General features: G+C 35.4%; 1 protein-coding gene and 1 long non-coding RNA gene across 2 annotated transcripts; both read right to left on the bottom strand.

Annotated features, from left to right (window-relative positions):
* Nucleotides 1-861: 861 nt before the first annotated feature.
* LOC139979082 (uncharacterized) lies at nucleotides 862-25,771 on the bottom strand. Its single transcript, XM_071989746.1, has 6 exons — nucleotides 25,613-25,771; nucleotides 12,302-12,586; nucleotides 11,651-11,901; nucleotides 4,151-4,211; nucleotides 2,412-2,741; nucleotides 862-1,455 (listed from the first exon to the last, which is right to left on the bottom strand). Exons 1-6 carry the CDS (start codon nucleotides 25,701-25,703, stop codon nucleotides 1,127-1,129), a joined length of 1,347 nt encoding a protein of 448 aa, XP_071845847.1. The 5' UTR covers nucleotides 25,704-25,771; the 3' UTR covers nucleotides 862-1,126.
* On the bottom strand, nucleotides 4,985-10,842 carry LOC139979085 (uncharacterized). Its single transcript, XR_011797076.1, has 3 exons — nucleotides 9,025-10,842; nucleotides 6,088-6,200; nucleotides 4,985-5,197 (listed from the first exon to the last, which is right to left on the bottom strand). It is a non-coding gene; the product is annotated as an uncharacterized lncRNA (long non-coding RNA).
* Nucleotides 25,772-26,607: the final 836 nt, after the last annotated feature.

Here is a 26,607-nt window from a genome sequence, read left to right as displayed (position 1 = left end):
TAAAGAAAAGTAAGGTGTTTGGCAAACGCATATTTCCCTTCAATGAACGACCATTCTAATTGTATAGATAATGTGTGGTGATGGATTTTCAATTTAGTGATCCGTAAATTTGTGACGTTTCCCGCTGTTACCAATTAGCCCCAATTGATTGTTGAATGAAGTTTGAACCACTTACCATACTCATGCTTCCTGTAAGTAATTTCTTCTTCGCGATTCTTCTCTCATGTGCATTAGCTAATTTCTTAATTGTATAGATTACAACTCTCCATCGTAATACATTCGATTGAAAGGTTAAAGTACTAATCCGAGTGGCGACACGAAAATATGTTAAAAAAGTGTTAAAATTAAAATTATTTTATTTTCCCACCTTTTCTCAACCATTTTGCCAACAAAAGTATCAACCATTTTTAACGCAAATGTTCTCTAGAATACATCACGAGAAAACACATTTCAATTAATTTCGATTAACAGTGATCGACGATTGCTCATATTATGTTCAATTCAGTGTAGTAATGTGATGCGTGTTACAGTATACTTAACTATTCTTGTTGTGTTTCGTTTCGTTTGCTTCTTTTGCCTGCAAATCCCACAACTTTTGTTAAATAACACTAGTGTGTTTCCTTAGTGTTTAACAGCAAGAAAGTAAAGTACGCTACGCTGGGTACATCTCTATGTCTTCTGCCTGAGCGCTAGCCTTAATAACGGTGTCTCGTAAATCACTAGGGAGACACTCGAAAGCTGAAGGAGGGTTGTGCATTCCGTTCCAATAGTTCCAAATCGCCCTCTGAGAGCGACTCCATAGATCCTTTGACATTTTTTTTTGCCAAGTGTAGACAACTTAAAATCCAAACTCATAGACCATTTTTGCTTTTAATTTTTATGCGCAAAAACTTTATTCCATTTGTCCAAAACAAAAATCAGCATTTAGTTAATAGTTTCATTACAAGAAGGTACCGTATGTTTTCCTGTAACAAACAAAACAAAACAAAGAATAGTCTATACCTACATGATTATCGTCTTTAAAAATATGCAACCGTCAGTAACAGGAGAGATGAAGAAACATGTCTTTTAGTCGGTTAACATATTACATGCAGGGACTAGAGTAGTTGCTCCATGGTTCATGCTACTAAGACTCAAAAATAAATTGATGATCAGCTGCTGGGGAATCCAAATCACCGCTGCCTAGGCCAGTCGTTGCTCTGACCGTAAATAGATATTGTACATTATGCATTATCCTCGTGTCACTTCTTTCGAGCTTTATTTTGAGGGCCTCAGTGTGCTCAGCGATAACAAGAGGCGGTTTCTTTACTCTGTTTGGTTTGAATTTGGCTACCGTATAATAATAACTGGTAATAGGGCCATTACGTTGAGAACACTCAGGTTTATTCCAGTGGAAAACCAAATTGCCATCGTCCCTTATGTTCAACCGGAGATTCGTTGGTTTACCAGTTGATCCTTGAAAACAACACGAGAAAACTAACATTACACTGATAAATTTGGGAACATACTCGTCAACATATTATTAATTCACTGAATTATGCAAGAAACGATCTTTGTGATACAATCGTTAAATTGTATGTGCCTTCCTTTCGGTAAGCGGCTAACCATTTGAATACAACGGTAATATGCTAATTGTGCAGGGCATATATTAGGGTTTTAAAACATATAGGAGATTTGTTTACGTTTTGGGCTAGCTGTTTTACCCAATTTTGGCTTGTTTTGTAGTTAAGTTAGCAATTAACATACTTGCTTAAAAGTGCAACATCTTTTGCAGAAACCGTCGGTTATCACGATTACAGAATTTCTTTTGGTGATATCATTATATTCTCAGACCCTTGTAGTTTCAGTATTAGGGAGGGCAGGGGCGTATTGGCCTACCGGTTCACCGGCTCGGAACTTGTGTCCGCTAGGTCTAACGCCCCGGCAGGTCAGCACTAGGTAGAGATATCGAAGGGTATCGATTACGTCGAAAGATGGCAGTTCATTCCGAGGCGCCAAATGCATCTCAAGGCCCCAACTACGCCGTTGGGATCAGCTGGCATGAATGCCCAGCTTGCCCATGAGGGAGGTTATAACAGGCTTGAACATTCATTCTTAGTTTGTATCATTAATATCTTTTGCTTCATGATAATTTTTAGCCAAAGTCGAAACAATTTTAGAACTATGTAAGTGGGTGACCTTGCCTAGAAAGAAAATTGTTAAGTTAAGACGTCAACTTGTGCATTCTGAGGCATATTTAAACTATAAATTAGCTTGATATAATAACCTTAACAAAAGGTTTCCTTCCCCGACTGAATGCAAATATCCCCCCCCCCCCCGACTGACCAATTACCCTCGACTGACAATCAGGGATGGGGGCCATGCATGCCCTTTGCTTGCACATGCCACTGAACTATATCGAATACACTTACTCGTTGTAGTTGTTCGTATCGTCTTGGACCTTTCATACGTCCCCGTTTGTGTGTTCAGGCTCAACATTAGGCTGTACAGAGAGTTTGCCGTCAATCGAGGAATTGTTCTTGTCCTTGCTTCACCATCCTCCACATCAATTACCCTTGGTGTAGTATCCTCTGTCGTTGGCACTCCGTCGCATTCAAGGACATTCAACAGTCGGAGAGAGAGACTTTGACTTAGAACCCTGTGCGAGTCCGTGACTCCCTCCACCGACCACATCACGGTAGTACTTGCATAACCCGCACGTCTTGATGATGATGTATATTCGAGGTCAGTGATAACCAAATCTAAGAAAGTACAATATAGACACAGTATTACATTTAACGTTTTAAGCTTATGTTAATCAATGCAATTTTCTGCGGTGACAAATTTGTTTAATTTTTTGATCAGTTTTAGTCTTGTGAACAGGCCCACAGCAGGGACTTTGGGAGAGAAGGGGGTGGGGGAGGGGGTTTTCCAAAGGAGAGAGCAATACGTGCAGCTTTTGTTTTACCTATGATGGTAGTTCGAATGGGAGGGGGGGGGCAGTCGTCTGCATGCAGGGGTGGTTTGGAGAAGTCTGACTACGGGCCTGTTTGTGAGTCAGACTACAATATATCCCAAAATGTGATGGCCTATGGCCCCCGCATAGTCTTTATCCTGGCATGCTTGTATTGAACACTAAACCAACTTTTCCTAAGGAAGGTCAAGTTTTAACAATGTACCAAATAACAGCAATGTGGTTTGTAATGAGATGAATCCAAATTGTGAGATTCAAAGTTGAATGCAACGTTTTGTTTTGAAGAAAAACATAAAACAAATTTATCAGAGTGTGTGAATAGTGTCACACCTATATGGAGTGGTTGATATTGGAAAATCATTTATTATTGAAGCTGTTAATATTATTCCCTCCACAATAAGTTTTAAACGTCTGTACATCGTTCATTACTGTATATTGACCACTTCCGTATTTAAGCCTCTGATTGTATTCGTTTAAGTTGAGAGTTAACTGAACAGATATGGCACTCGTTTCACAATGTGCAACGTATTGTGAGCTTGGTACATGATTTTGTAACCAGTTACTGGACCGGTACCTAAGTCGACTTGGTTGTTCCCCGAGGACGTCACTCTAGTTGACGTCTTTGATGATCCTGCGATACAATAAATCTAGCAAATTTCTTTTACTCTTTTTAATGGCTTAAATACTATTTAGTGCAGAATGAACATTAACGTAAGTAAAGTTTGTTCCGTGTGATCTCCTTGACTGTTATAGTTACCGCTACTAATTGCATTGCAAAGAACACTATGAGCTGTAAATGCAGTTGAGCCAACGCTTACAACATTGAATATATGTACCCGTTTGTACAAAGCGTGTTTTAACGAACAACATTTCGTAGCATTTTCAAATTCCATTTGACATCTCAAAATTTAAATGAAACTCCCTTAATTATTTTAATAGTAACTTAACCTTAAATATGCTTCAAGATAAAGAACACAATTTGAAGCTGAATATCTTGAAGATCAGAACGGCTATAGAGAAGTTAACTAGCACTCATTTTTTAACTAGCACCCATTTTTCTTTTACTATTACATATACATAATAAAATTCTGTCTAAATCATCCTTATAATAAGTTATGTAAATGAACTGACCTATGCAATTAATACGTAGTCAGTATCAGTGATATTTATTTATAATTGCGCATAATCAAAATATACCTCCCGCTGATGTGCGCGTCGTTTGCATGTAACTTGGACGTCCGTCTCCAAAGGGATGGTCCCAGCAAACACAATAACGTTTTAAAAATATCAGGAAAACGTTTGGTCAAACGGTATGAAAATGTTTTGGAATAACGTTATAATAACGTTAAATGTTGAGTCTTAGAAATAGCGGGAAAACGTTTTAAAATGTTTTGTTCCAATATCATCACAACGTTTTTATAACGTTTTCATGATGTTTAGATGAAATATTTTAAAACGTTTTCCCGCTATTTCTAAGACTCAATATTTTACGTTATTATAACGTCTTTTAAAGACATTTTCATAACATTTGACCAAAACATTTTCCTGATATTGTCATATAACGTTTACCTAACATTTGATCAAAACGTTTACTTGATATTTTAATATAACGTTAATAAAATATCAGACGAAACGTTTGGAAAATATTATGTTAACGTTTATAGCAAATGTTATGATAACATTATTTCCAAATGTCATCAAAATGTCTTGGAAATGATCGGATGACAGCGACAATACGTTATTAGATATCCCCATAACCCCGCCCCCCCCCCCCCTTTAGCTCACATCTGGGTCGTATGTGTCTCACCTCTTCCCCTGGCCATGCGCAGCTTGGAACTGACAGTAGGTACCCGAAAATTCTGGCAGCGGGATGCTAGGTCACTGTGACGTGACAACCGGCGCTCTTGCGAACACAAAGGGGCGGGTACTTGAGCTTGAGCTACTTGGTAGCTTGAGCTACTGGAACTACTTGGTGATTGTCGCTGAACTCCCACCCCGATTAGCGAGATAATAAGTCAAATATAGGAGACATTATTTGTGTTCAATGTAAACATGTTTATTTCTGACAACAAATACTAGAACACTAGAATATTACTAGAAGAGCAAATACAAAAACAGACAACAAAATCTGAGAACACAATACTAGGACGATGAGGGTTCAATCGCTGGAGTTGCTGGTCCCTCTTCTGATTCAACCTCAGATTCATACACCTGTGTGTTCCTCTTTTGTGCCACTTGTGATTTCTATAAGATATGGAGAACAATGGTAATATATTTTTATTAAAAATCTTATACATGCATGCAGTTACTGATGGTTCCATCTACACAAGAATGTGCTTAACACATACATCATCCTGTTTATTTAACATGAACAATTCCAGTTACCTTTCTCATGTAGTTGCTGCCTCCTGGCATATTAATTAGGGCATTTCTGAGAACTTATACACATAAACTGGTGATTTTTTTTTAGCCTAACACACTGTAGCATAGGCGAATTTAAGGCCTAAAACTATATTTTTGTAAATCTTCAAACGATGTCAATTTCTGTTCGGATCGTTTTATACACAAACTGGTTAATTTTATAGCCTGACACCCTGTAGCATAGGCGAATTTAAAGCCTATACTTATATTTGAAATCTTCAAACGATGTCTTTTTTTATTCTCATCATTTAATACACATAAACTGGTGAATTTTATAGCCTAACACACCATAGCATAGGCTATTTTAAAACATATATATACATATACTATCCCCCAAAAGGGCACCTTGATTCCACGACAATATGGCGTATCGCTTTGCGATGATGCCTTTGACAGCATGTTCTGTCACATAAATTTAGCACACCCACATCTAACATTTTGCCTCAGGGTGCTATCTCCCCAAGTCCAAATCTGAGGGGGTGGGGAATGGTTGTTACTCCAGATTTGGCCGGTAAAAAAACGGTATTTGATGATAATTTTTCAGAACATTTTGCAGATATCACTCTTCTGCTCTGCCATGCAGAACCAAGTGCATTAAGTTTGTGCCGATTCATTTGTTTTTCACAATATTGTTCCACTCACATCTACACAAACACTAAGTGCTTTAGAGACATGATCTTGTTTATTTCATTAATATAAACAATTACAATTACCTTTCTCATGTAGTTGCTGCCTCCTGGCATATTTGGGGTATTTCTTAGAACTTCACCGATTTCAAACAAGAAATCGCTCCTCTTCCCATTTTTGATGCATTTCCTTAGTGCTTCTGTACAAATGAAAGGAAACAAGTATTAAACATCTGTTTGAAAAAAATTGGCTAACATATTTGATACATACCCGTACCCATACTCATGAGTCGGTACTGGTACCCATACTCACAGTTTCATTTTCCTTGGACCCGTACTTACAGTATAGGCCATTACCCATACCCGTACTCATGAGCCTGTACCCATGAGTCCAGCACTTGTAGTGCTGTTTAATATGTATGCAATGTAAATTTTATGACACATAAATGTACTCAGTGACAGATCGATATATTTTTGTTTGTACATGTAAACATGGGGACACTATGGTATATACACAGTTGGATGACTTTTTCAGGTTAATTTCAAAACTTGCCAGTGGGAGAATCGCGGGCAACCTGGAACCAGGGTTGTTGATTTTTTTTTTTAAATCAGATTTTTTTAAATTTTGCAATAATCAAAAGTTCAATTTCCTCTCAAATGTTACCTAAATCTTCCAAAAACACCTATACCCACCCATATTACATACGAGCAGTCAGCCCAATGCTTTAATTTGATTTCCAGACAATCAACGGAAGTCATGCTGTCTTGTATATATTATTTCACAATTAGGCCCTATATCCCCCACTAAGGGGCCAATGATACCAATTTCCCTTTGTTGAACACAGACACTTGTTTGTACCCAATGAGCTACTTCACAACCATAGTTTATGCAATCTACTGTCTATACACAGGAAGTTAATTTATTCATGATACTCCACCCCAGTAAGGTTTGATTGGGGGATTATAGGGAATTGTATTCTACTTGGTAGTTGACACTTCACTCTGAATAGGGAGTACCACAGAAGAAGTGTGCATGGGCTCATACTAGGCTATATATCTTTAAGTGCACCCAATTCAGTATTATCCAAGCTCACATACTTCATTGAGTCTCTATCAAACAGGTCAACTAGAGGGGATTCTTGCAGGCAATTTCTAGAATTGTTCAATTTGTTTTAGTACAATGGGACACATGCCATACCAGTGTGACAGGATTTTTCTCACTGAAAATACCTCCCACCCCCGGGGGAATAAAACAGGTTTAATACAAGTTCATTTGTTTGATAAAAGTTTGAATAAAGTTCCACTAAAGCAAGAGACTCGGCTCTTTCCTTTCTACAATCAAGACTATTTGCTTTGGTGTTAATACAAGTTTCATTATTGCAGTTTAATCAGTGCCATGGGCTATATATTACATATATATGGGACAGATATTACTGAGATTTACTGAAGTTGCTTTGATACTTGATTGAGACTCTACTTTAATACGAATTGTTTGATTTCAGAGATTAAGCTGACCACAATTCAACTTTTCCTGCCAAGAATTAGAAAATTGATATCTTCCTTGGCTGGATATATGCTACTGAATACAAATGGTGAAAGTTGCATCTGATATACTCATTTACAATGGAATACAAGGGGATGGGACAGGATGTTACTCTGTCTACATAAGCAGTGGTTAAGCTGCTGTGAAGCTGACCACACATCCTGCTGAAGATTACATAATAATAGGTGCACAAACAGGTGTAGGGTTTTGGTTGTAGAAAGTTACACTAGAGGTTACAGTGTGGATGATCTCCTGGAACTAATAAGTTGGAGGTTTCTGAGAGGTGTGATGTAAGAACTTCCTGTCTGTGCTACTAGCTAAGATATTGTAAATATGTTCCTAGGGTAAGGGGAAGGTGAGATAACAGTAAAATGCTCTCTGTTACAATAGTTACAGGAAACTCAGTTAGATGATGCTTCTGTTTGGAAACAATTATATTGATGTCAAAGCAGATATGTCTTGAGAAAATTTGTACCTTTGAACCAAGAAAATTATGTTCTAACTCATTCAATTTATTTGCAAATGTTCTGGTTAAAAATAAAAGAGCTGGGACCATTTAATAAAAAACAAAGAAATTAGCTTCTTCTATACTGTATTATTCAATAGGAAATTAGTGTTACATATCACTGGAACATTTTAAGCTACGCCTGACATGGACCAATTTCTTGACAAATCTTGTACCGATACCCAAAAAAAGTTATAAACAAACTCAAACAAGTCATCTACACATGAATGTTCTGATTGCAAATAAAGGGTCCGAACCATTTTCAGAAAGGTAAAAAATATAAAACTGACAAAGAAATATGCACATTAATAAATCGAGCCCTAACTTTTGGCGGCCATTTAAGTCGGCTGTCTGAACTTAGCAACAATGGACGTTGTTGGCTCGATGTAATAATGCGTGCACCTGTTTCCAACAACATGTACAGTACCCTAACCTACAACACTAAAACCAACTTTTTTGTTTATTTTCTGTACTAATAATCAAATCAAACAGTTAAAAAAGGATTAAAAATAGTGTGAAATATATCTAAACCCTAACCTGTAATATAATCACCCACATTTTCTTTGCAAGGTTTAACCAAAAACAGGTAGCCTATGCCTGGCCTACACATTATTAAATAACAAGCCCCAATCTCTTTGGTTTTCCTGTACAAAAAGTAGCCCTAGCCTATATACATTTTCCTAAAATGTTGAAACTTTCACAATTAATGTCTGCTAAGCTGATCTATAAAAGGGTGAACTTTGTTTCATACAGGTACTTTTTAATTAATTAAGCTTGAAAATTCCCTCTTACGTGATCCTCTTACGTGTCCGAACTTCGCAGGGTCCATCATTCAAAATACGTGATAACGTGCATATCGTGGTAGGGTAGGCTAGGCCTATAACGTTAGTGGTACACCTTACGTTAATGCTATAAGCCTATACTATAGTACGGTAGGCTGATTTTGCATTATTTATGAAAAATACAATGAACTTACCTAATTACTTCTTGTTTTCGATAGACTTACTCCTAACTCCTGATGAAAAGTATCAAAGAATCTGGATAATTCACGGACTTGAATGAGTAATTCTTACTGCAGTAACTAGAGCAGTACGGGCTTGAAGTTGAACTTTGAAGTTGAAGGCAAAGTTGGCAGAGTTGGCAAAGTTGATGGCAAATGAGCAAATCAGCGTAACCAGCGGCAAATGCCAAAAAACGCTAGATTTGCAAAAGTAAAATCCCAGAAAACGCTAGATATAGATATTAATGCACATATGTAATGTAGGCTACTACCTCCATCACAAGTTGCACTTACTTATATGATAGACATTGTTATGAATATGATTATTTTAAACAAACTTCAAGTCATAATGGCTCAGAATCATAACAAAACAACTGAAGAATCAACAAAAATACAACACATTCAGACGATTCTCGTCTCAATCCGCGGTAAGGCTGTGTACGTAGTGTATACATAAACTCACACAATGGCCCACAGTTCCGCTCCTCACGTTTACTACATGCAAACGTACGCCTCAGCTGTACGTACGTTCTGCATTATTCATTTTAAATATATCGACCGCGATAACATTGTGTAAAAGTAACATATAAATAGTGGTTCAAGTGTGTTGCAAAGCGGGAATTTCACCTCGAATGTTTCGGATACGGTCATTTTTTTGGGAACCATCAATTTTGATACGAAAAAACGTACGCTAGGACACCAGAAAAGTCTAAAACACGCTAAATCTAGTGTAAAACGCTAAAGCTGGTAACACTGGTGGTAATGGTTTTAAATTTAGCGCGTATACGTCGTACGTACGAGATTTTTTTTTAACCGATCAAATTCCTGGAATTCATGCATGTGACACTAAGTTTGAAACTAAGTTTGAATCTTTTTATTTCTATTACGGGATTATGAAAGAACATGCTCCATTAATATTAACCCTTGGGAACCTAACCGAAACCTATAATTATAACTTATTTTAAACGTATCTGTGATTAACCACGGTAGTCTAATTATTATAAACGTATCTATGATTAAACACGACTGCAAACCGCGGCCGCTTCAAGTGATGCTCAGTGGAGCGTGACCTGACGGTCTGACATCACTCCCTAATGCGGATAAGGGTTATTATAAACGTATCTGTGATTAATCACTATCACGTGATCTACCACAGATACGTTTATAATAATTAGACTACCGTGATTTATCACGATAGTCTAATTATAAACATTATGATATAACGTTTTAAGAAAACATTATTGAAACATTTTAAAGATGATTTTGTAATGCAAAACGTTATAAAAATGTTTTTAAAACGTTTTTAATATAACAGTTTGTGAACCTATTTGAATCAATTTGAGGATGCAGGCAATGTTTGTTTTTAGTTTTTTTTTAAATTTTTTATTGCGTATATACCAACAACGCATAATTTTATCTGACTTCATTAGGAAACTAGATATTTGAACAACATTTTGATATAATGTTGTAGGTAAAACATTTTTAAAACATTTTAAAAACATTTTCTTACAAATGTTATTGTATAACGCATTGAAAACATCATGATATCACGTTTTAAGAAAATATTATTGAAACATTTAAAGATATTTTGTGATGCAAAACGTTATAAAAATGTTTTTAAAACGTTTTTAATATAAAAGTTTGTGAACCTATTTGAATCAATTTGAGGATGCAGGCAATGTTTGTTTTTAGTCTTTTTTTATAATTTGATTGCGTATATACCAACAATGCAAACTTTTATCTGACTTCATTAGAAAATATTTATATGATATTTGAAAAACATTTTGATATAATGCTGAAGGTAAAACATTTTTTAAACATTTTAAAAACATTTTCTTACAAATGTTATTGTATAACGCATTGAAAACATTATGATATAACGTTTTAATAAAATATTATTGAAACATTTTAAAGATATTTTGTGATGCAAAACGTTATAAAAATGTTTTTAAAACGTTTTTAATATAAGAGTTTGTGTGCCTATTTGAATCAATTTGAGGGTGCAGGCAATGTTTGTTTTTAGTCTTTTTTATTTAATTTTATTGCGTATGTACCAACAATGCAAACTTTTATCTGACTTCATTAGAAAATATTTATATGATATTTGAAAAACATTTTGATATAATGTTGTAGGTAAAACATTTTTAAAACATTTTAAAACATTTTCCTCAATGTTATTGTATAACAAATTAAAAACATTATGATATAACGTTTTAAGAAAATATTATTATAACATTAGGAAGATATTTTATATAGCAAGACGTTTTAAAAATGTTTTTAAAATATTATTATTAACATGCAAGTTTATTAGCATATTTGAATCACATTTGATGAAGTGCCATTGTTTTCGTAGTTTTAATGCATCATATACCCACAATGCATATTTCCATCTAATTAACGGTAGAATATATTTTTATGATATTTTAACAACATTTTGAAATAATATTGAAAACAAAACATTTTTTAAACATTTTTAAAACATTTTTATGTTATAAAATAACATCATAATAACGTTATATAAATATAATATAGAAATGTTTTGTTACAACGTTTCTACGACCTTTTAAAAATGTTATGATAATGTTATGTGTTTGCTGGGGTCTCTGATAATTCCAATTCGAAATTCATACTCAGTATTCTCGTTCAAATCATTGAATTGATGAGAGAGTTGTCTTCCTTTTGGTATTTCGGTGAATTCCAACTCCCCTGGTCCTCGTATTTGTATCCTATACTCAACAATGGGACCGTGACCATGGTCGACTGTCTCGTCCCAAGCTGGCCACGTCACGGTGATGCTCGTTGTTGTAACGCCAGAGAAGGACAGTGGTTCCGGTTCGGCATAAGTAGGAGGAGCTGACAGAGAACAATTTAAGAAATGTTCGCAAAATCATTGTGTAATCATGGAGTGTAGAGTAATTGTTTCATTCATAAGAAATTGTATTAGTCGCGTAAATTCCGAAAATGAGGTCATGAGACTTTATTTCTTTGGATTATTACCAAAAGTTAAAGAGTGTTAACGAGTCACAACAAAGCCTCAGCGCTGGCGACAAACTTGAAAATGATAACAAAATACTGGCTGAAACCTGAACATGAGTGAATATTACTTTAATTTGTAGGAAATTTAGAAACTTAATTATCTTCATCACTAATTATTTTTTACAGACAAAACGACTTTATCAAAGTGTTGAAAAGAAGTTCAGGATATATATATATATATATATATATATATATATAGGCTAATGAATATTCCTACTCTGATAGCAAGGTAGGCTAGAGTCAAGACAGATAGATTCTTCAGTTGTGGCCAATGGACAGGTAATTTGTGACCTCTCTCCACCACATGGTCCTCCCCCTGCCATGACGATACGACCGATCCCGCCACGTCCTGGATATTTTTTCCCTTTGAGGATAGATGGTGGCACCTTGATGACTAAGACTCGTGTTTGAGCGACAGGTGAAGGACTGTTGTTTCCAATGCTGCCATCATCAATAAAGGCCAGTCGTCCTCCGTACATGAGGGGTTGTTTCATTGAACATTCTGTTGAAAAGAAGGACAGGACAAATGGAACGGGGAAAAGAGAGCTTATCATCATTGTGCTGATAATATGTCTAATTTTACTTTTACTTTGGGTTTTTCACAAAGCAGATGTCACCAGGATGAATTTGTCGAGGCAAGATCTGCACAGATGGCGTTCCAACATACATTCCAACATACATTCTGCTCATACCGTGGTTTCAAGTCCATACAAGTCTTTAGAACAATAATTTGAAGGAACTCTGCATAACGGCAGTTCTTTTCTTGTCATAATTTAGATGAGATTATCTACAAAGCTTTTCAAACATACTTAGTTAATCAGAATACTTACTTTTGTCTATAGTAGGCTAGATCGCTGCTATTTCAATCTCTAATATTAAAATTGTAACCTATAATGCTAGGGGTCTCAGGCAATTTTCTAAACGCAATAAGGTTTTTGCCTTTTTAAAAAACCACAATAACCATATTTCCTTTATTCAAGAAACCCATAGTACCGTGCTTGACGAGCATCGTTGGAGTCAAGAATGGGGTGGGAAGGTATTTTATTCTCACGGGTCTTCAGCTAGTAGGGGTTCTTGTATTCTTTTGAACCCCAGTCTAGATGTGACGGTTCTTAACTCCAAACTTGACAACCATGGTCGTTTTATTATTCTAGATGTGCAGATTCTTGATAAAACGTATTCTGTTGTTTGCATTTATGCCCCCAACATAGACTCTCCGTCCTTCTTTGATAGGCTGTCAGCCGATATTTGTGGCTTTGCCTGTGAAAGTGTTATAATCGGGGGAGATTTTAATTTTGTTTTTAATACTGACATCGATAAGAAGGGGGGAGTCCCAGAGACTAATTTTCACGCCAGAGAGCATTGTTTGGAGTTGATGAATGTTTTCGATTTGGTCGATGTTTGGCGTGAACGCAATCCCTTTAAGTTCGATTTTACTGGTCTTCCAATACTATTTCTGGGATACATTGTAGACTAGATTGCTTTCTAATTTCTAGACATTTACTTCAGTTGATTTCCAATTGTTATATTTCACCAGGGCTGCATTCAGATCACTCTCTTGTTATATTAAACATCCATTGCTCTTCTGATATACGGGGTCCTGGGTACTGGAAGTTAAACAATTCATTGTTACAGGATTCCATATATGTTGATCAGATTACACGCCTGTTACATTCCGAGCTGAATGGTGTAAATGATCTTAATCCCAGTGCTAAGTGGGAGTTTACTAAATACAAAGTCCGTATGGCTACTACTAGCTATTCAAAATTAAAAGCAAAACAACAGCGTCACTATGAAAGGAATCTTTTGAATAAGATATCCCAGCTCGAAAGGTCTTATTACGATTTAGGCTCAGTGGAAACTTTGAGAAATTTAAAAGATACGAGATCAGAGCTCGAATCCCTGTATCATAAAAAGCTTGATGGGATCATCGTTAGGTCGCGAGCGCAGTGGGTCGAATATGGTGAAAGAAACTCAAAATATTTTTTAAATCTCGAAAAACATAATAAAGCAAATAATGGTATTCATAGATTGAAAACTGATAATAACGACATACTTATTGAAAAACAGAAAATATTGGCTAATTTGAGGGACTTCTATGCCACTTTGTATACCAGTGGAGAGGTGAACCCATCATTAATTTTTTCCAATATACTTAATTATAATAAGCTGAGTATGGATGAAGCTGATTGCTGTGATGGGCCTATGACGTCTGCTGAGTGTGTTGACGCTCTGAATTCACTGTCCATTGGTAAATCCCCTGGTAGCGATGGACTTTCACTCGAATTTTACAAGAAATTTTGGCCAGTTATCGGGGATTGTGTGGTTAATGCTTTAAATTACGCTAATACTAATTTTGACTTGTCTGCCGAGCAGGGTCGTGCAATTATTACCTTAATTCCAAAGCATGGCAAGGATAAGGACTTTATTAAGAACTATCGTCCAATCTCACTCCTCAACACTGACTACAAGATCTGCGCAAAAGTGTTATCAACAAGAATTAAACTTGTTCTCCCCAAAGTGATTAGCAATAACCAGACGGGTTTCCTTAAAAACCGCTTTATTGGGGAAAACGTCCGCTTTGTTCTAGATTTAATTGAGTATTGTAACACGAGTAACAAAACAGGTTTACTGTTCCTCGTGGACTTCGAAAAAGCATTTGACAGTGTGGAATGGGAGTTTATTTTCACCTCCCTTAGATTCTTTGGTTTTGGGGAAAGTTTTATTAACTGGGTTAAAACTATGTATTCTAACAATTCCGCCAGAATCATTAACAATGGGTACTCATGCCTTGATTTTAAAATATCCCGTGGGGTACGCCAAGGTTGTCCCTTAAGCCCTTATATATTTCTTATTTGTGCTGAGGTTCTCACACTGTGTGTAAATGATAATAATGCTATCAATGGTATATCTCTTTTTGACAACAACATTAAAATACTACAATATGCGGACGATACGACCATGTTTTTAGACGGTAGTTATAGTTCTTTAAAAGAAACTATTAGTACTTTTAGTACTTTTGAGAAGTCGTCGGGTCTAAAAGTCAATATGGAAAAATCTTCCCTTTTCCCACTAGGTAGACAGACACAGAAGGAGCCATGGTTCCGTAACATCTTTGGGTTGAACTGGTCTAACGGTCCTGTTGCTTTATTAGGCGTCTCTTTTACAAATAACAGATCAGACCTTTTCAGTTCGAATTTTCCTCCTAAGCTTTCGAGGCTCAAACGTTTACTGGGTGTCTGGTCGCAGAGGGACCTTACTCCAATTGGAAAAGTTACCATTGTTAAAGCCCTTGGGCTTTCACAGTTGGTTTATCTCTTTCAAATTCTCCCAAATCCCCCACACTAGTTTATAACAGAACTAGATGCCATTATTTTTCGTTTCATTTGGAGTGGGAAACCCGAAAAAATTCGCCGTTCCTCTATGATTGGTACTATCAGTTCAGGTGGACTAAATGTCACACGTACTAAGTATTTTATTCGTAGCCTTAAGTGTACCTGGGTGAACAGATATAACAACAGTAGCGATAACTACTGGAAACTGTTTTTCGATTTTCATTTGAAAAAGTACGGCAAATCCCTATTGTTTAACTGTAATTATAAAATAAACGACATTCAAATTAGTAATGCATTTATTTATGATGTCTGCCATGCATGGTCATTGCACTCTTTTATTACGCCTAATTCCAACTATGGTGAACAGATAATTTGGAACAATTCTTTTATTAAAATTAACAATAAGGTGGTTTTTTACAACTCAATGTTCCAAAAAGGTATTTGGCAGGTGAAACATCTGTTTGACAATGACAATCGTCCATTGTCAATACTGCGTTCAAAGAGAAGTATAGATTAGATTATTGCCCATTTACTGTTTACTATGGAATTATTTCGTCTATCCCTAGAGCATGGAAGGATGGACTGATGAAGGTTTACAAGGATATTGTTGATAGCTCTAGTGAATATCCCCAATTTATTCCCTCTGTCTCTAAACATATTTATAATAGCCTTATTACTCGTGTTAGCACTCCTCCTGCGGCTGTAGCCAAATGGAATCTTTATTTTAATATCACAGCCACCCAATGGGAGAAAATTTTTCAAGCCCCGTTTCGCTCTGTCAGAGATTCCAAGATGCAATATTTTCAATTTCGCTTCCTCCATCGCATTATTGGAACAAACCACTACCGTCATAAAATAGGGCAAATCGATAACCCACGATGTCACTTTTGTGGCCGCTATGACGAGACCCTGTTACATCTGTTTTGGGACTGCCCTATTATATCGAACTTTATTTTAGATGTGGAGCAAGCTATTTTTGGCAGACAATTTATACTTTCGAAGAATGACATTTGCTTTGGGTTTCATTATTCTGTAAATCACCCATATAATTTCTTAATTTTTCATCTCAAGTACTTCATCTTCAGCAAGAAAAATTCGAACACGGAAATGAGATGTAGAGATTTTTTTTTTATAAGTTAAAATTTGCTATTAAACTTGAGAAAGAACTCAAGCATAGAGGCAAAGCTTTCATTTCTTACGAGCAGTTAAAAGACTCATTTAGTAATTGCACTATACTGTTCAGTTCATATCGACTCAACATGGTTTTTGTATGTACCTATCATTACTTGTAAAAGGTTTTTGACCTTATTGTATTCAAATATGTTCGAATTGGCACAAGAATGTTACCAATAAAGATACCAAGCGTGGTAAAAAAAAAAAAAAAAAAGTTAATCAGAATACTGCATCAGCCTTGATTTTCATATGCAAATGAGGCTTAACCATATACATTACTTTTGTAAGCGTTTATATGCCATGAGATAAGAATTGATTCGATAATTGTCTTCCATTCTTTATTTTCTTCCGTTTTTCTCTCTCGTGGTCACTATAGCTGATAAGTCATTTGTTTGTGTCTATATGCATATTTCATCGTTTACTCAAGTTTAGTATCATCCTTAACTTTTGTGCACATGCGTGAAATAGATTTAAAAAATGATTGAAGTAAAATTAATCGAGTCTCTCTAAACATTTTCCTCACCGTCAACCAGGTCCGTTGCCGCGGGGGTGAACGCGGGGGGGGGGGTGGGGGATATACTCTGCCCCACCCCCTCTGTGCCACCGTCGTGTGTAAAAACAAAATTACAGGAAGCAAGTATTGAGCCTCTCCTTATATTTTTTGGTGACTCTTCAACTCAGATTTCTTTGCTGTGGGCTTGTCATCAATACAATAAACTATAGTAAATCATTAAAAAAGTTAATTGTTTTTGATGGCGGGGGATTTATGCAACGTTTTGACAGAGAACTACGGCTTAAATTGTAGTAAATCACTAATTACATTATAGGTATATATTTCCTTATTTATTTGAAATTTTAATCATAACTATTCACTCTTTATGGGATTTAATTTCCGACGATATAAGTGACATCCGTGACGGAAATAATGATCTTCCTACCCTTGATATTATTTAAGTTATTATAACTCCAACGCTTTATTAGCTTAGTTTACAAACGTAAATACACGGAATAAAGGCTTTTTGACAGTACTATAGGAATAAGGGTTGCCCTACCCTCGGCCTCTGGGATACTAGCGATGCAATATTTTGAACAAAAGTTAATATCCACTACGTCATGTTGAGGATCTAATAAGTGATATAAAATAATGGCTAAATATATTAAAATGGCCACATTTTATATATAATTCTTATAAGAAACTTCCCGTCGTAACCATTTTGGGATATATATTTTAAGTATAAGTGTAACAAACTTGGATATGGGTTCACCAGGTTTTCTCCTGGCCACGAATTGGGTTTAAATAAATTATAATATAACGTGATGCTTCCTCCGTCTCACTTAACTATTTCTAATAAATCGTTACCTTGCAAGATAAGACGTGGAAATGTCTACATAGTGCATGGTAAATTCCGTGACAACCCATGCGTCACTATGACAATTTATGTTTCCAACTACATATTGATTTACTGCATCATTCAATAAAATATATGGAAAAGTTACGAAACTTTAAACTTAATAGGTTCTTTTTTGCATTGAAGGAAGTGAACCTGTTAGCGATACCAAAATGGTCACATGGAAGCAAGAAGGAATGAAACCAACAAGACAGAGAGCAATCAAATAATTAAAACAAAACAGTAAATGAACAAGCCCAAAAAGAATTACGATAAAAATGGCGGTAGCCTTTGTTGGTTGAAATTATAATATAGATTTAATTCTATGTACACGAATCTTCTTTTTACTCTCTATATTTTAGTTTAAATGAGGTTGATATACAAAGGTAATTACAAACTCTTATGCAACAGAATCTTTGTAACTCATTTAAACATTTTCCTAGACAATTATATTAAACAATATGCCTACAGATGTGCATTGAAGCGGTTGATGTATTTATTAATCATAAGCGGTGTTCGTATTTGGTTTGGAAGATAAACAACTGAATGTTCGAAATATTTCATGATGGCATGCAGTTGTTCACGTAAGGTATCAAGCGAGCAATATATTTTACATAGCGTTGCGTGTGTGGAGACGTTTGGTTTGTAAACATATCTATTATCGTAAGAGCTTACACGATAGAGAACTTTGTGAAGACCAACTGCCCCAGACATCTTAGCAAAAAGCTTGCTCCGTTTGAGAGATTTCTTACTTCAAAGGAAGGGTTGTAGAGGGCTGGCATTGTGTCAATATGTGGTGCTATAAAGAGGTGAAGCATTCTAATTTCATCCCTCTCCCCATGTTTTCAACCCGGGGAGTGTAAACAGTAATGATTGAACCTGCGCCAATTAGTTAAGTACAGGTATATAACATTGTAAATATACTCTATCAGGTGTGTAAGCACGTATTAGGCAATCTTATAACGAACCTTTCCTTGAATTTATCATACATGTAAGAAGGTAACTTGAGCAATTCTTATTATGACAGTATTAAGCATTCACCGAACGCCGCGTCTCACATCAGCGTAGGAGTATATACGTGACTCATTGTTGTGACAAATACAATGATTATTACGGATACTCACATATATAAACACTAACACATACATACACCAGACAAAAAGGAAAGTGCAAAAAACATCTATATATATGCAGTAGGTCATGTTTAAAAAAAAAAATCCATAAAATTGTCACAGTTGTACCATAACAAGTGAACAATTAGGACACCAGAACATATCTTATGAATATTTATTTCTAATCGAAACATGCGTGAAGATAGTTGGGTGCTATACTCAATAGAAGTATGAATATTTATGATACCATGTTAAGTACCAAGAGTCTGTAGGAAAAGTAAAGAAAGAATTATGCCGGTAGTTTGATGCGCATATACTGATTAATTTTAACTGACCATTGACTCGTATTTCTTTTTTGTATGTATTGTTCAGTACATTGTCTTTCTGTTGGATATCTGAAATTGTCTCCCTTGGGAGTAATTTGACGAATTTAGATGAGCAGTAGCAATAGGCGGCTCATTGACTCAGCCCCCTACCCACCAATACCCAGGGGCCCCAATGGGGAGTTTTATGAAAATTTGAAGCATTCGGATAATCAACTTTCAGTCATGATATTGTGAGGATATTTAAATGCGTTTACCAACATGGCAATTCAGGAGTCGGTTTTATTCCACTAACATTTTGTTCTGGTGGATAATTTAACTGCCAAGTTCAGTATCAGATCCATTACGCAAGCCTTCTCTAATGCATGTATGTATGTATTTTAGATCCTCCTGAAAGCAGGAACTCGCGAAGAAGCCATCATTGGCTTATCAAAGCCGCAAGCTGACCGAAGTCAGTCTCCTAGATTCATATTTAACGTCCATGATTATGAATTGTCAACAACTCTTTAACTGTACGACGTACATTAATCTTGGAGTGACTCGAAGTCGAGACCTTATGATTGAAAGGCAACGGGGTCAACCACCGAGCTTACACTGAGCTATCACTGAGCTAATTTTGCATGTAAGGTTTTGCATCAAGTGCAATTAAACTAACAGTGAAGGGCCCTAGCTAAAATCCTTTAAACCGGGACCCCTGTAACCATAGCTACGCCACTAGAATTCGGTGAGTGGTGAAAATGTGTTCTTTATGCATTTGCACTGATATATTTAAACACACCCTGTAAAGCGATCCGACAGTAATTTGCACAGTAATCAATATATAAATAACAACAAAATGAGTCGTTTATTCCATTTATTGTATAAAATATCCCACTCTAAATATTACAAATAATTTCATATTGCAAGTCTGTTGTCCAATATCATCTAAGCTTATTATATAGGTAGCGTGAAAAAACAATTTATTTTAAAATGTGTAAATAAACAACAATATTACATGTGTAGGTGGACAAAAGCAAAGTCATTGAATCCAAACTTGAGGTAAAACGGTCATGTAATCAATGGGTAGAGTATGATATAAAATCTAAGGGTAGGGGTTGAGGTTGCATACACACTACAGTTCATGTGGCAGGCGTTACTCATATTCGAGTTATGAATTATGACTAATTTGAAAGCCGCTAGTGGGTGGCAGAAGGGGGCGAAAGGATGGAGGAGGGGGGAATCGTATGTAGAAATGTATTATATAGACACTATCACTTTTCAAATTTAAGTTCTCATAAACATTGAGGCAAACGTATCGATTTGGAGCAGACAATCTCCAACGTAAGAAATTTACGCTTAATTAATCTAGAAGAAATGAGAGCTTCAAACTTTGCTTACATAGGCTATCAATTCTTGCTCTGTTGTCCGGTCATGGTATAGACCAACGGTTATCGCTGAATGGAATAAGATACATAATATCTCTTTCGCAGTACTGGTGAAACAAATTCCGGGGGATTAAAAGGTGGAATTGTTTATCTCCACACCAGATATGGATATGGAAATTCTTGCAATAAAGGTAAGGCCAAGATTCCAACGGAAACAACAAACTAAACTATTACCAAATATATAAACACGACCGTCATTAAATATCTGAATTAGACTTCTCTTTTCTCCAAGTTCGAGAACGCAGATCCTTTTATCTTCATAATACGTGATATAAACAGAGAATACATTAACATCAGTAAAAAACAATCGGTTTCAAAAATCTTAGCAATATGTGCACTTACCTTCAGAAATGCGTGCGACAGCTAAGGCTAGTTGAAGAATTATATCTAGTAACAGTGGCTTGAGTAGTGATGTATGGATACTATCCAATCGAGAAAAGCCCAACAAATATAACAAAAACGGAACAACTGTATGTGCACAGTAGGATAACACGGCTTGGATTATTATACAAACAAAAGGCGGTCGGGGAAGGCAAAATAGTCCACGAAATAAGATACAACGCACCACATATGTCTCATGTTTCTGTTGGTAAAACCGGTATTACATGTTAATACTGTAAACAAGCAACTCAAATAGTTGAAACAATTGTGCATTTACATTCGATAAAATTCTTTAGCAAATGTTTAAAGATTTTTCCATTCAATCAACATTCATTCACTGCGTAGAGTTAAACAAACACGGTAGGCGTTTAATTATGTAGGCAGTACTCATATTACTTTCTGTTTGTATCTCATGTTACTGATGGTAAAACCTGTATTACATTTCAAAACAGTCAGCAAAAAAAAAAAAACAAATAGTAAAACTATTTTGCGTGTACTTCCCATAGAATTGTTTGGTGGGAATTCAAACATTATTCCACTTCAAGTAGCATCCATTTTCTTTTTCTCCCGTAAGTCTCAGAAAGCATATCCGCGCTGAAGTGTATATAAACTAGCGTGTATTGTATTGTATGTCACTACCTTGTTTAATGGATAGACCTAATATAGATTTGAAAAATGGGTAGAAATATCATCTTACTAAAAGAAAGGTGTCTCTTGTACAGAGGCAATATTTTGCTTAAGCTACGACGTCCCACAATTTAAAATAATTAAGAATACAAAAAGTAAAGAACGTTTTTAATTTTCTAGTGCGTTTATACAGTATTTCCAAACCAGCAGCTAAACTTCAGAATCTATTTCATAACACATATGGCTAATTGAGCTGGAAAGGCTGTTAAACGAGTGGTAAAAACATGAAAGCTTGATGTAAACTTGGATGAAAGTGGTTGTCAATATTTTTGGAAACTAGACCGAATATGTAAGGATGAAAAATGAAATCAAGTGAGCCCACAATTTGTGTACGCAAACCATTCTGATAAAAATTACTACAACATAAAATTGCAAATGGTAAATAATATAGTTTCAATTAAATTCATTCCTCTTTTCAAGTTAAACTAAAAAGTTTTTTTTACATCCGAAGAAGAAACTTATAAAACAATGTTTTCGTGCTTACATCTTGACCTACACATATTTAAATCTCTCCGAGTTTAGAATCACTCTTTGAAATTCCTTATTTACAGAGCTGGACTTTTAACTCAAAATGGACTTTAAAATCCTTTGTTATATCCTCTGAAATATTTTCATACTTATCTTTTTAGTTAGATATTTATCTATTGTAACTATTTATCTTCTTATATCTTTTAGTTTCTTTAAATCAATTTCTGTTCTGATCACTTCAACTAATTAATGCTTTGTCTTCATATGTAGATCTTATTTAAAAATTGGACGCAAGGAATTGAAATCTTTGTTTAGGGAGTTACTTTTGGTAGAGGCGTAGCGATTCCAACATAACCATAGGCGCTAGAGTGATCATCCAAACTTACAGCACCTAAAGTCTAAAATGCCTTGTTCTTGTACACTTATAGAATGAAAGTCATTCAAAAAATATCTTTAAACTATCTCTGTTGATATTTGAATAGATGGGATACCTTAATTGCTTGTTTGCTATCGTAAAGTAGTTTCCAACTGTCAACATGTTTAGAAGATAAAGCAGTGTTGGGAATTCAAACCTTATTCCACTTCAAGTAGCATCCATATTCATTTTTCCGTAAGTCTCAGAAAACATGTCCGTGCTCAACTATATTTTAACCAACAAGTATTGTATTTAACGGTATATAGGCAATTATCACTACCTTGAATAATTAAGACCTAATATAGATTTGAAAAAATTGGGATGTATGTCATCTTGCTAAAAGAAGGGTGTCTCTTGTACAGAGGCAATAGTTTGCTTAAGCTACGACGTCCCACAGTTAAAAATGATTAAAACATACAAAAGCATTTTTTAAAAATAATTTTCCCAGTGCATTTATACAGTATTTCCAAAACCAGCAGCTATGCTTCAGAATCTATTTCATAAGAATTATGGCTAGCTGATTGGCTGGAAAGACTGTCAAATGAGTGGTAAACACAGGTAAACTTGGATGAAAGTGGTTAAAAATATTTTCGGAAATCGGATCGAATGTGTAAGGATGAAAAAATGAGACCACGTGAGCCCACAATTTGTGTACGGAAACCATTCTGATGAGAATTACTGCAACATAAAATTGCAAATGGTAAATATAATAGTTACAATGAAATTCATTCCTTTTTTCAAGTTAAACTGTAAAAATATTTTTGTTTAACATCCACAGAAGAAAATTATAAAGCAATGTTTGTGTGCTTACATCTAGACCTTCACATATTTAAATCACTCCGAGTTTAGAATTACTCTTTGAAATTCCTTTATTTACAGAGCTGCACCTTTAACTCAAAATGGACTTTAAAATCCTTCGTTTTATCCTCTGATATATTTTCATACTTATGTATTTGGTTTGATATTTATCTATTTTAATATTTATCTTCTTATATCTTATAGTTTCTTTAAATCTGTTTCTGTTCTAATTACTTTAACTAATTTATTAATTAATTGTTTTCATATATACATTGAATTGATCTTATCTATAAATTTTATATAATTTTTTCTAGACTAAAGAAATTGAAATGTTTGTTTATGGAATTACCTTTGGTAGAGGCGTAGCGATTCCCATACAACCATATAGGCGTAAGGGTAATCCTCCAAACTTTAAGCAAATAAAGTATACAAAGGCGTTGTGCTTGTACACTTATAGAATGAAAGTCATTAAAAAATATCTTTAAACTATCTCTGTTGATATTTTAATAGATGGGATACTTGAATTGCTTGTTTGCTATCGTAAATTAGTTTCCAACTGACTTCATGCCTAGTAGATGGAACAGTTAATGTGTAAATTGTGGCAACGCCACTCCCCTCCTCTCCCACCCCAACCATGACATTACATCTAGTAATTGTTTTTCTGATCTACTTTAAGAAACTTAACCATAACACATAGTAGAAAGGAAATTATCAGTTTCTAATTGTTTATTACTTGTGTCTAGTCTTGAAATGTTTTCACTTTATCCACAATTTCTTCATGCTAGTCCCTAAAACGTTCTCGTTCATTTTGTCTCGTTTTTTTGTTGTTTTTTTTTAAAAAAAGGGGGGGGGGGGCGTTCGCGGGTGCAGAAGGGGGGTGGAGTGGGTATCGGGGGAGAATATTTGAACATGTTAATATTTATGACAGAATTATTTAAGAACGTGTACGTTTATATACCTAATATATGTTTACATCATACAGCAAAACCTGTAAATGAATGCTAAACAAACACTGTAGGCGTTTAATTATGTAAGCTGTTATCATAGTTCATTGTGTTTATATCTCATGTTACTGATAATAAACCTGTATTATATGTCAATAATTTAAGCAAGCAACTGGAATAATTGAAACAATTTTGCGTGCACTTTTGTGGGAATGGAAACCTTTTTCCAATTCAAGTAGTATCCATTTTCTTTTTCCCCGTAAGTCTCAGAAAGCATATCCGTTCTCAAAGTATATACGAACTAGCAAGTATTGTATTTAACGGTATGTAAGCAATTATCACTATAAGAATGATAGCTAATTGATTTACTGGTAAGGCTGTTGAACGGGTGATGAACACTGTAAACTTGGATGGAAGTGGTGTCAACATTTTCAAAAATGTAAGGATGAAAATATGAAATGAAGTAAACCTACAATTTGCGTACACAAACCATTCTGATGAGAATATATATAAGTTATTGAAATTGTAGTGAGTTGAAAAATCCAGAACAGTAGAAATGACTTCCATCTTCTACCGGGATTCGAACAGGGGCCTCCCGCTTTATATGCGGGCACTAACCAACTAAGCTATGGACTATGGGCTATGGACTTGAATGAATGTCCAGTTGTTCGAAACCTGTAGAAAGGTCGTAATTCCACTCTAGGCGTTTTTCACCTGTATCGAACAATAATAGTTCTATTTTTGGTGACATATATGGCCTTACCTTAGAGATCAATCATGATGTTTAACCAATTCGAAATCTTTTGTGATCCTTAAAGCCGGATCTCGAAAGAGGTACTTTGATAAGACACTGTTAAATGAAATTGAAATAAACGGCCGAGGCAAAGGAATATAGGTATATCATTGAAATTGCTATTTATATATATACACTTGTATATAATAAAGAAACAAATTGAATGGGAGAAAATCCTTTAGATAAACGGTTACTCGCAAGTTTTTCGTTATTTTTTTAAAAGTTAACCGAGTGTCTAAACTTGACTAATTGCAGTTATATATTGATGACTACTTGGTAGTTCTTACCTCCGTCCGTTGAGAGCAAGCAACATTTCGTTGGAAGAGCAAATGCCAGGAGAAGAAGAAAAGCACAGTTAATGAGAAAATATCGCCCCATTTCATAACCTCTTGATGGTTCTGTATAGGTCTCTTATTCGATAGTAAATAACAATGAAAATGTAATTGGCTTTCATTTATACCATTTTAGCCAGATCCCTAGACCCTAGATCATGAAGTTGTTTGTATTTTCAAAACGATGACGTTTTCATGTAAAATCGTCGTTAACTTATGTTTATTTACCGGGTACTGAAGGTTCAAGACCTCTAAGAAAGACGTGACTCTCAGTACAAAACAAGGAATGTTTGTCTTAAATGTTGTCAGTTACAAGACATTTATTAACGTATAACATTAAAGGGACATGTGAGCAATTTTATTTCAACCCCTCATCTCTACTTTCCTTGAGCTTAGATGTTTAGACGAATTTCCCTTGCCGTCTCTTTCCTGTTGCTCTCTGATTGGTTGCAACGCATTAAATTGGTATAATATCCATAGTATGGCAGGTACTGGTGTGGCTTGTGACTGACACCCCAGCAACACATGTCTTGGTATATAATTTTATAATTATTACGCGTTACATGAAACTAGCGGGACGATCCAATAATGCTGCGAAGCGCAATCGTAATGTGGATAAATACGTGTGAGTGTGGGGAGGGGAGAGCTTATGGATATACACCACTGTCAAAAGTAGGGGAAGCAGACTATTACCCCACTCCCCCCTTTCCTACGCATAGGAAATCTTCGTTAGAAAATGCAGTATGTATGTCATTGTAATAATAACCATTAGCTTAACGAACATTATAACAGGGCAAACAAATCAATGACACATAAGGACATGCAGTTGATTTTCAAATTAAAGGCTTTGTTAATATAAGGTCAGCGGAATTCCTGGTGGTATACCGGAACACCTGCCACGAACACTATGCCCATGCACTTTCACTGACATTGTGAACTGTATGAATATC

This window comes from Apostichopus japonicus, chromosome 13, assembly GCF_037975245.1.
Source record: "Apostichopus japonicus isolate 1M-3 chromosome 13, ASM3797524v1, whole genome shotgun sequence".
NCBI lineage: Eukaryota > Metazoa > Echinodermata > Holothuroidea > Aspidochirotida > Stichopodidae > Apostichopus > Apostichopus japonicus.
This window is presented reverse-complemented; position numbering and strand designations above follow the sequence as displayed.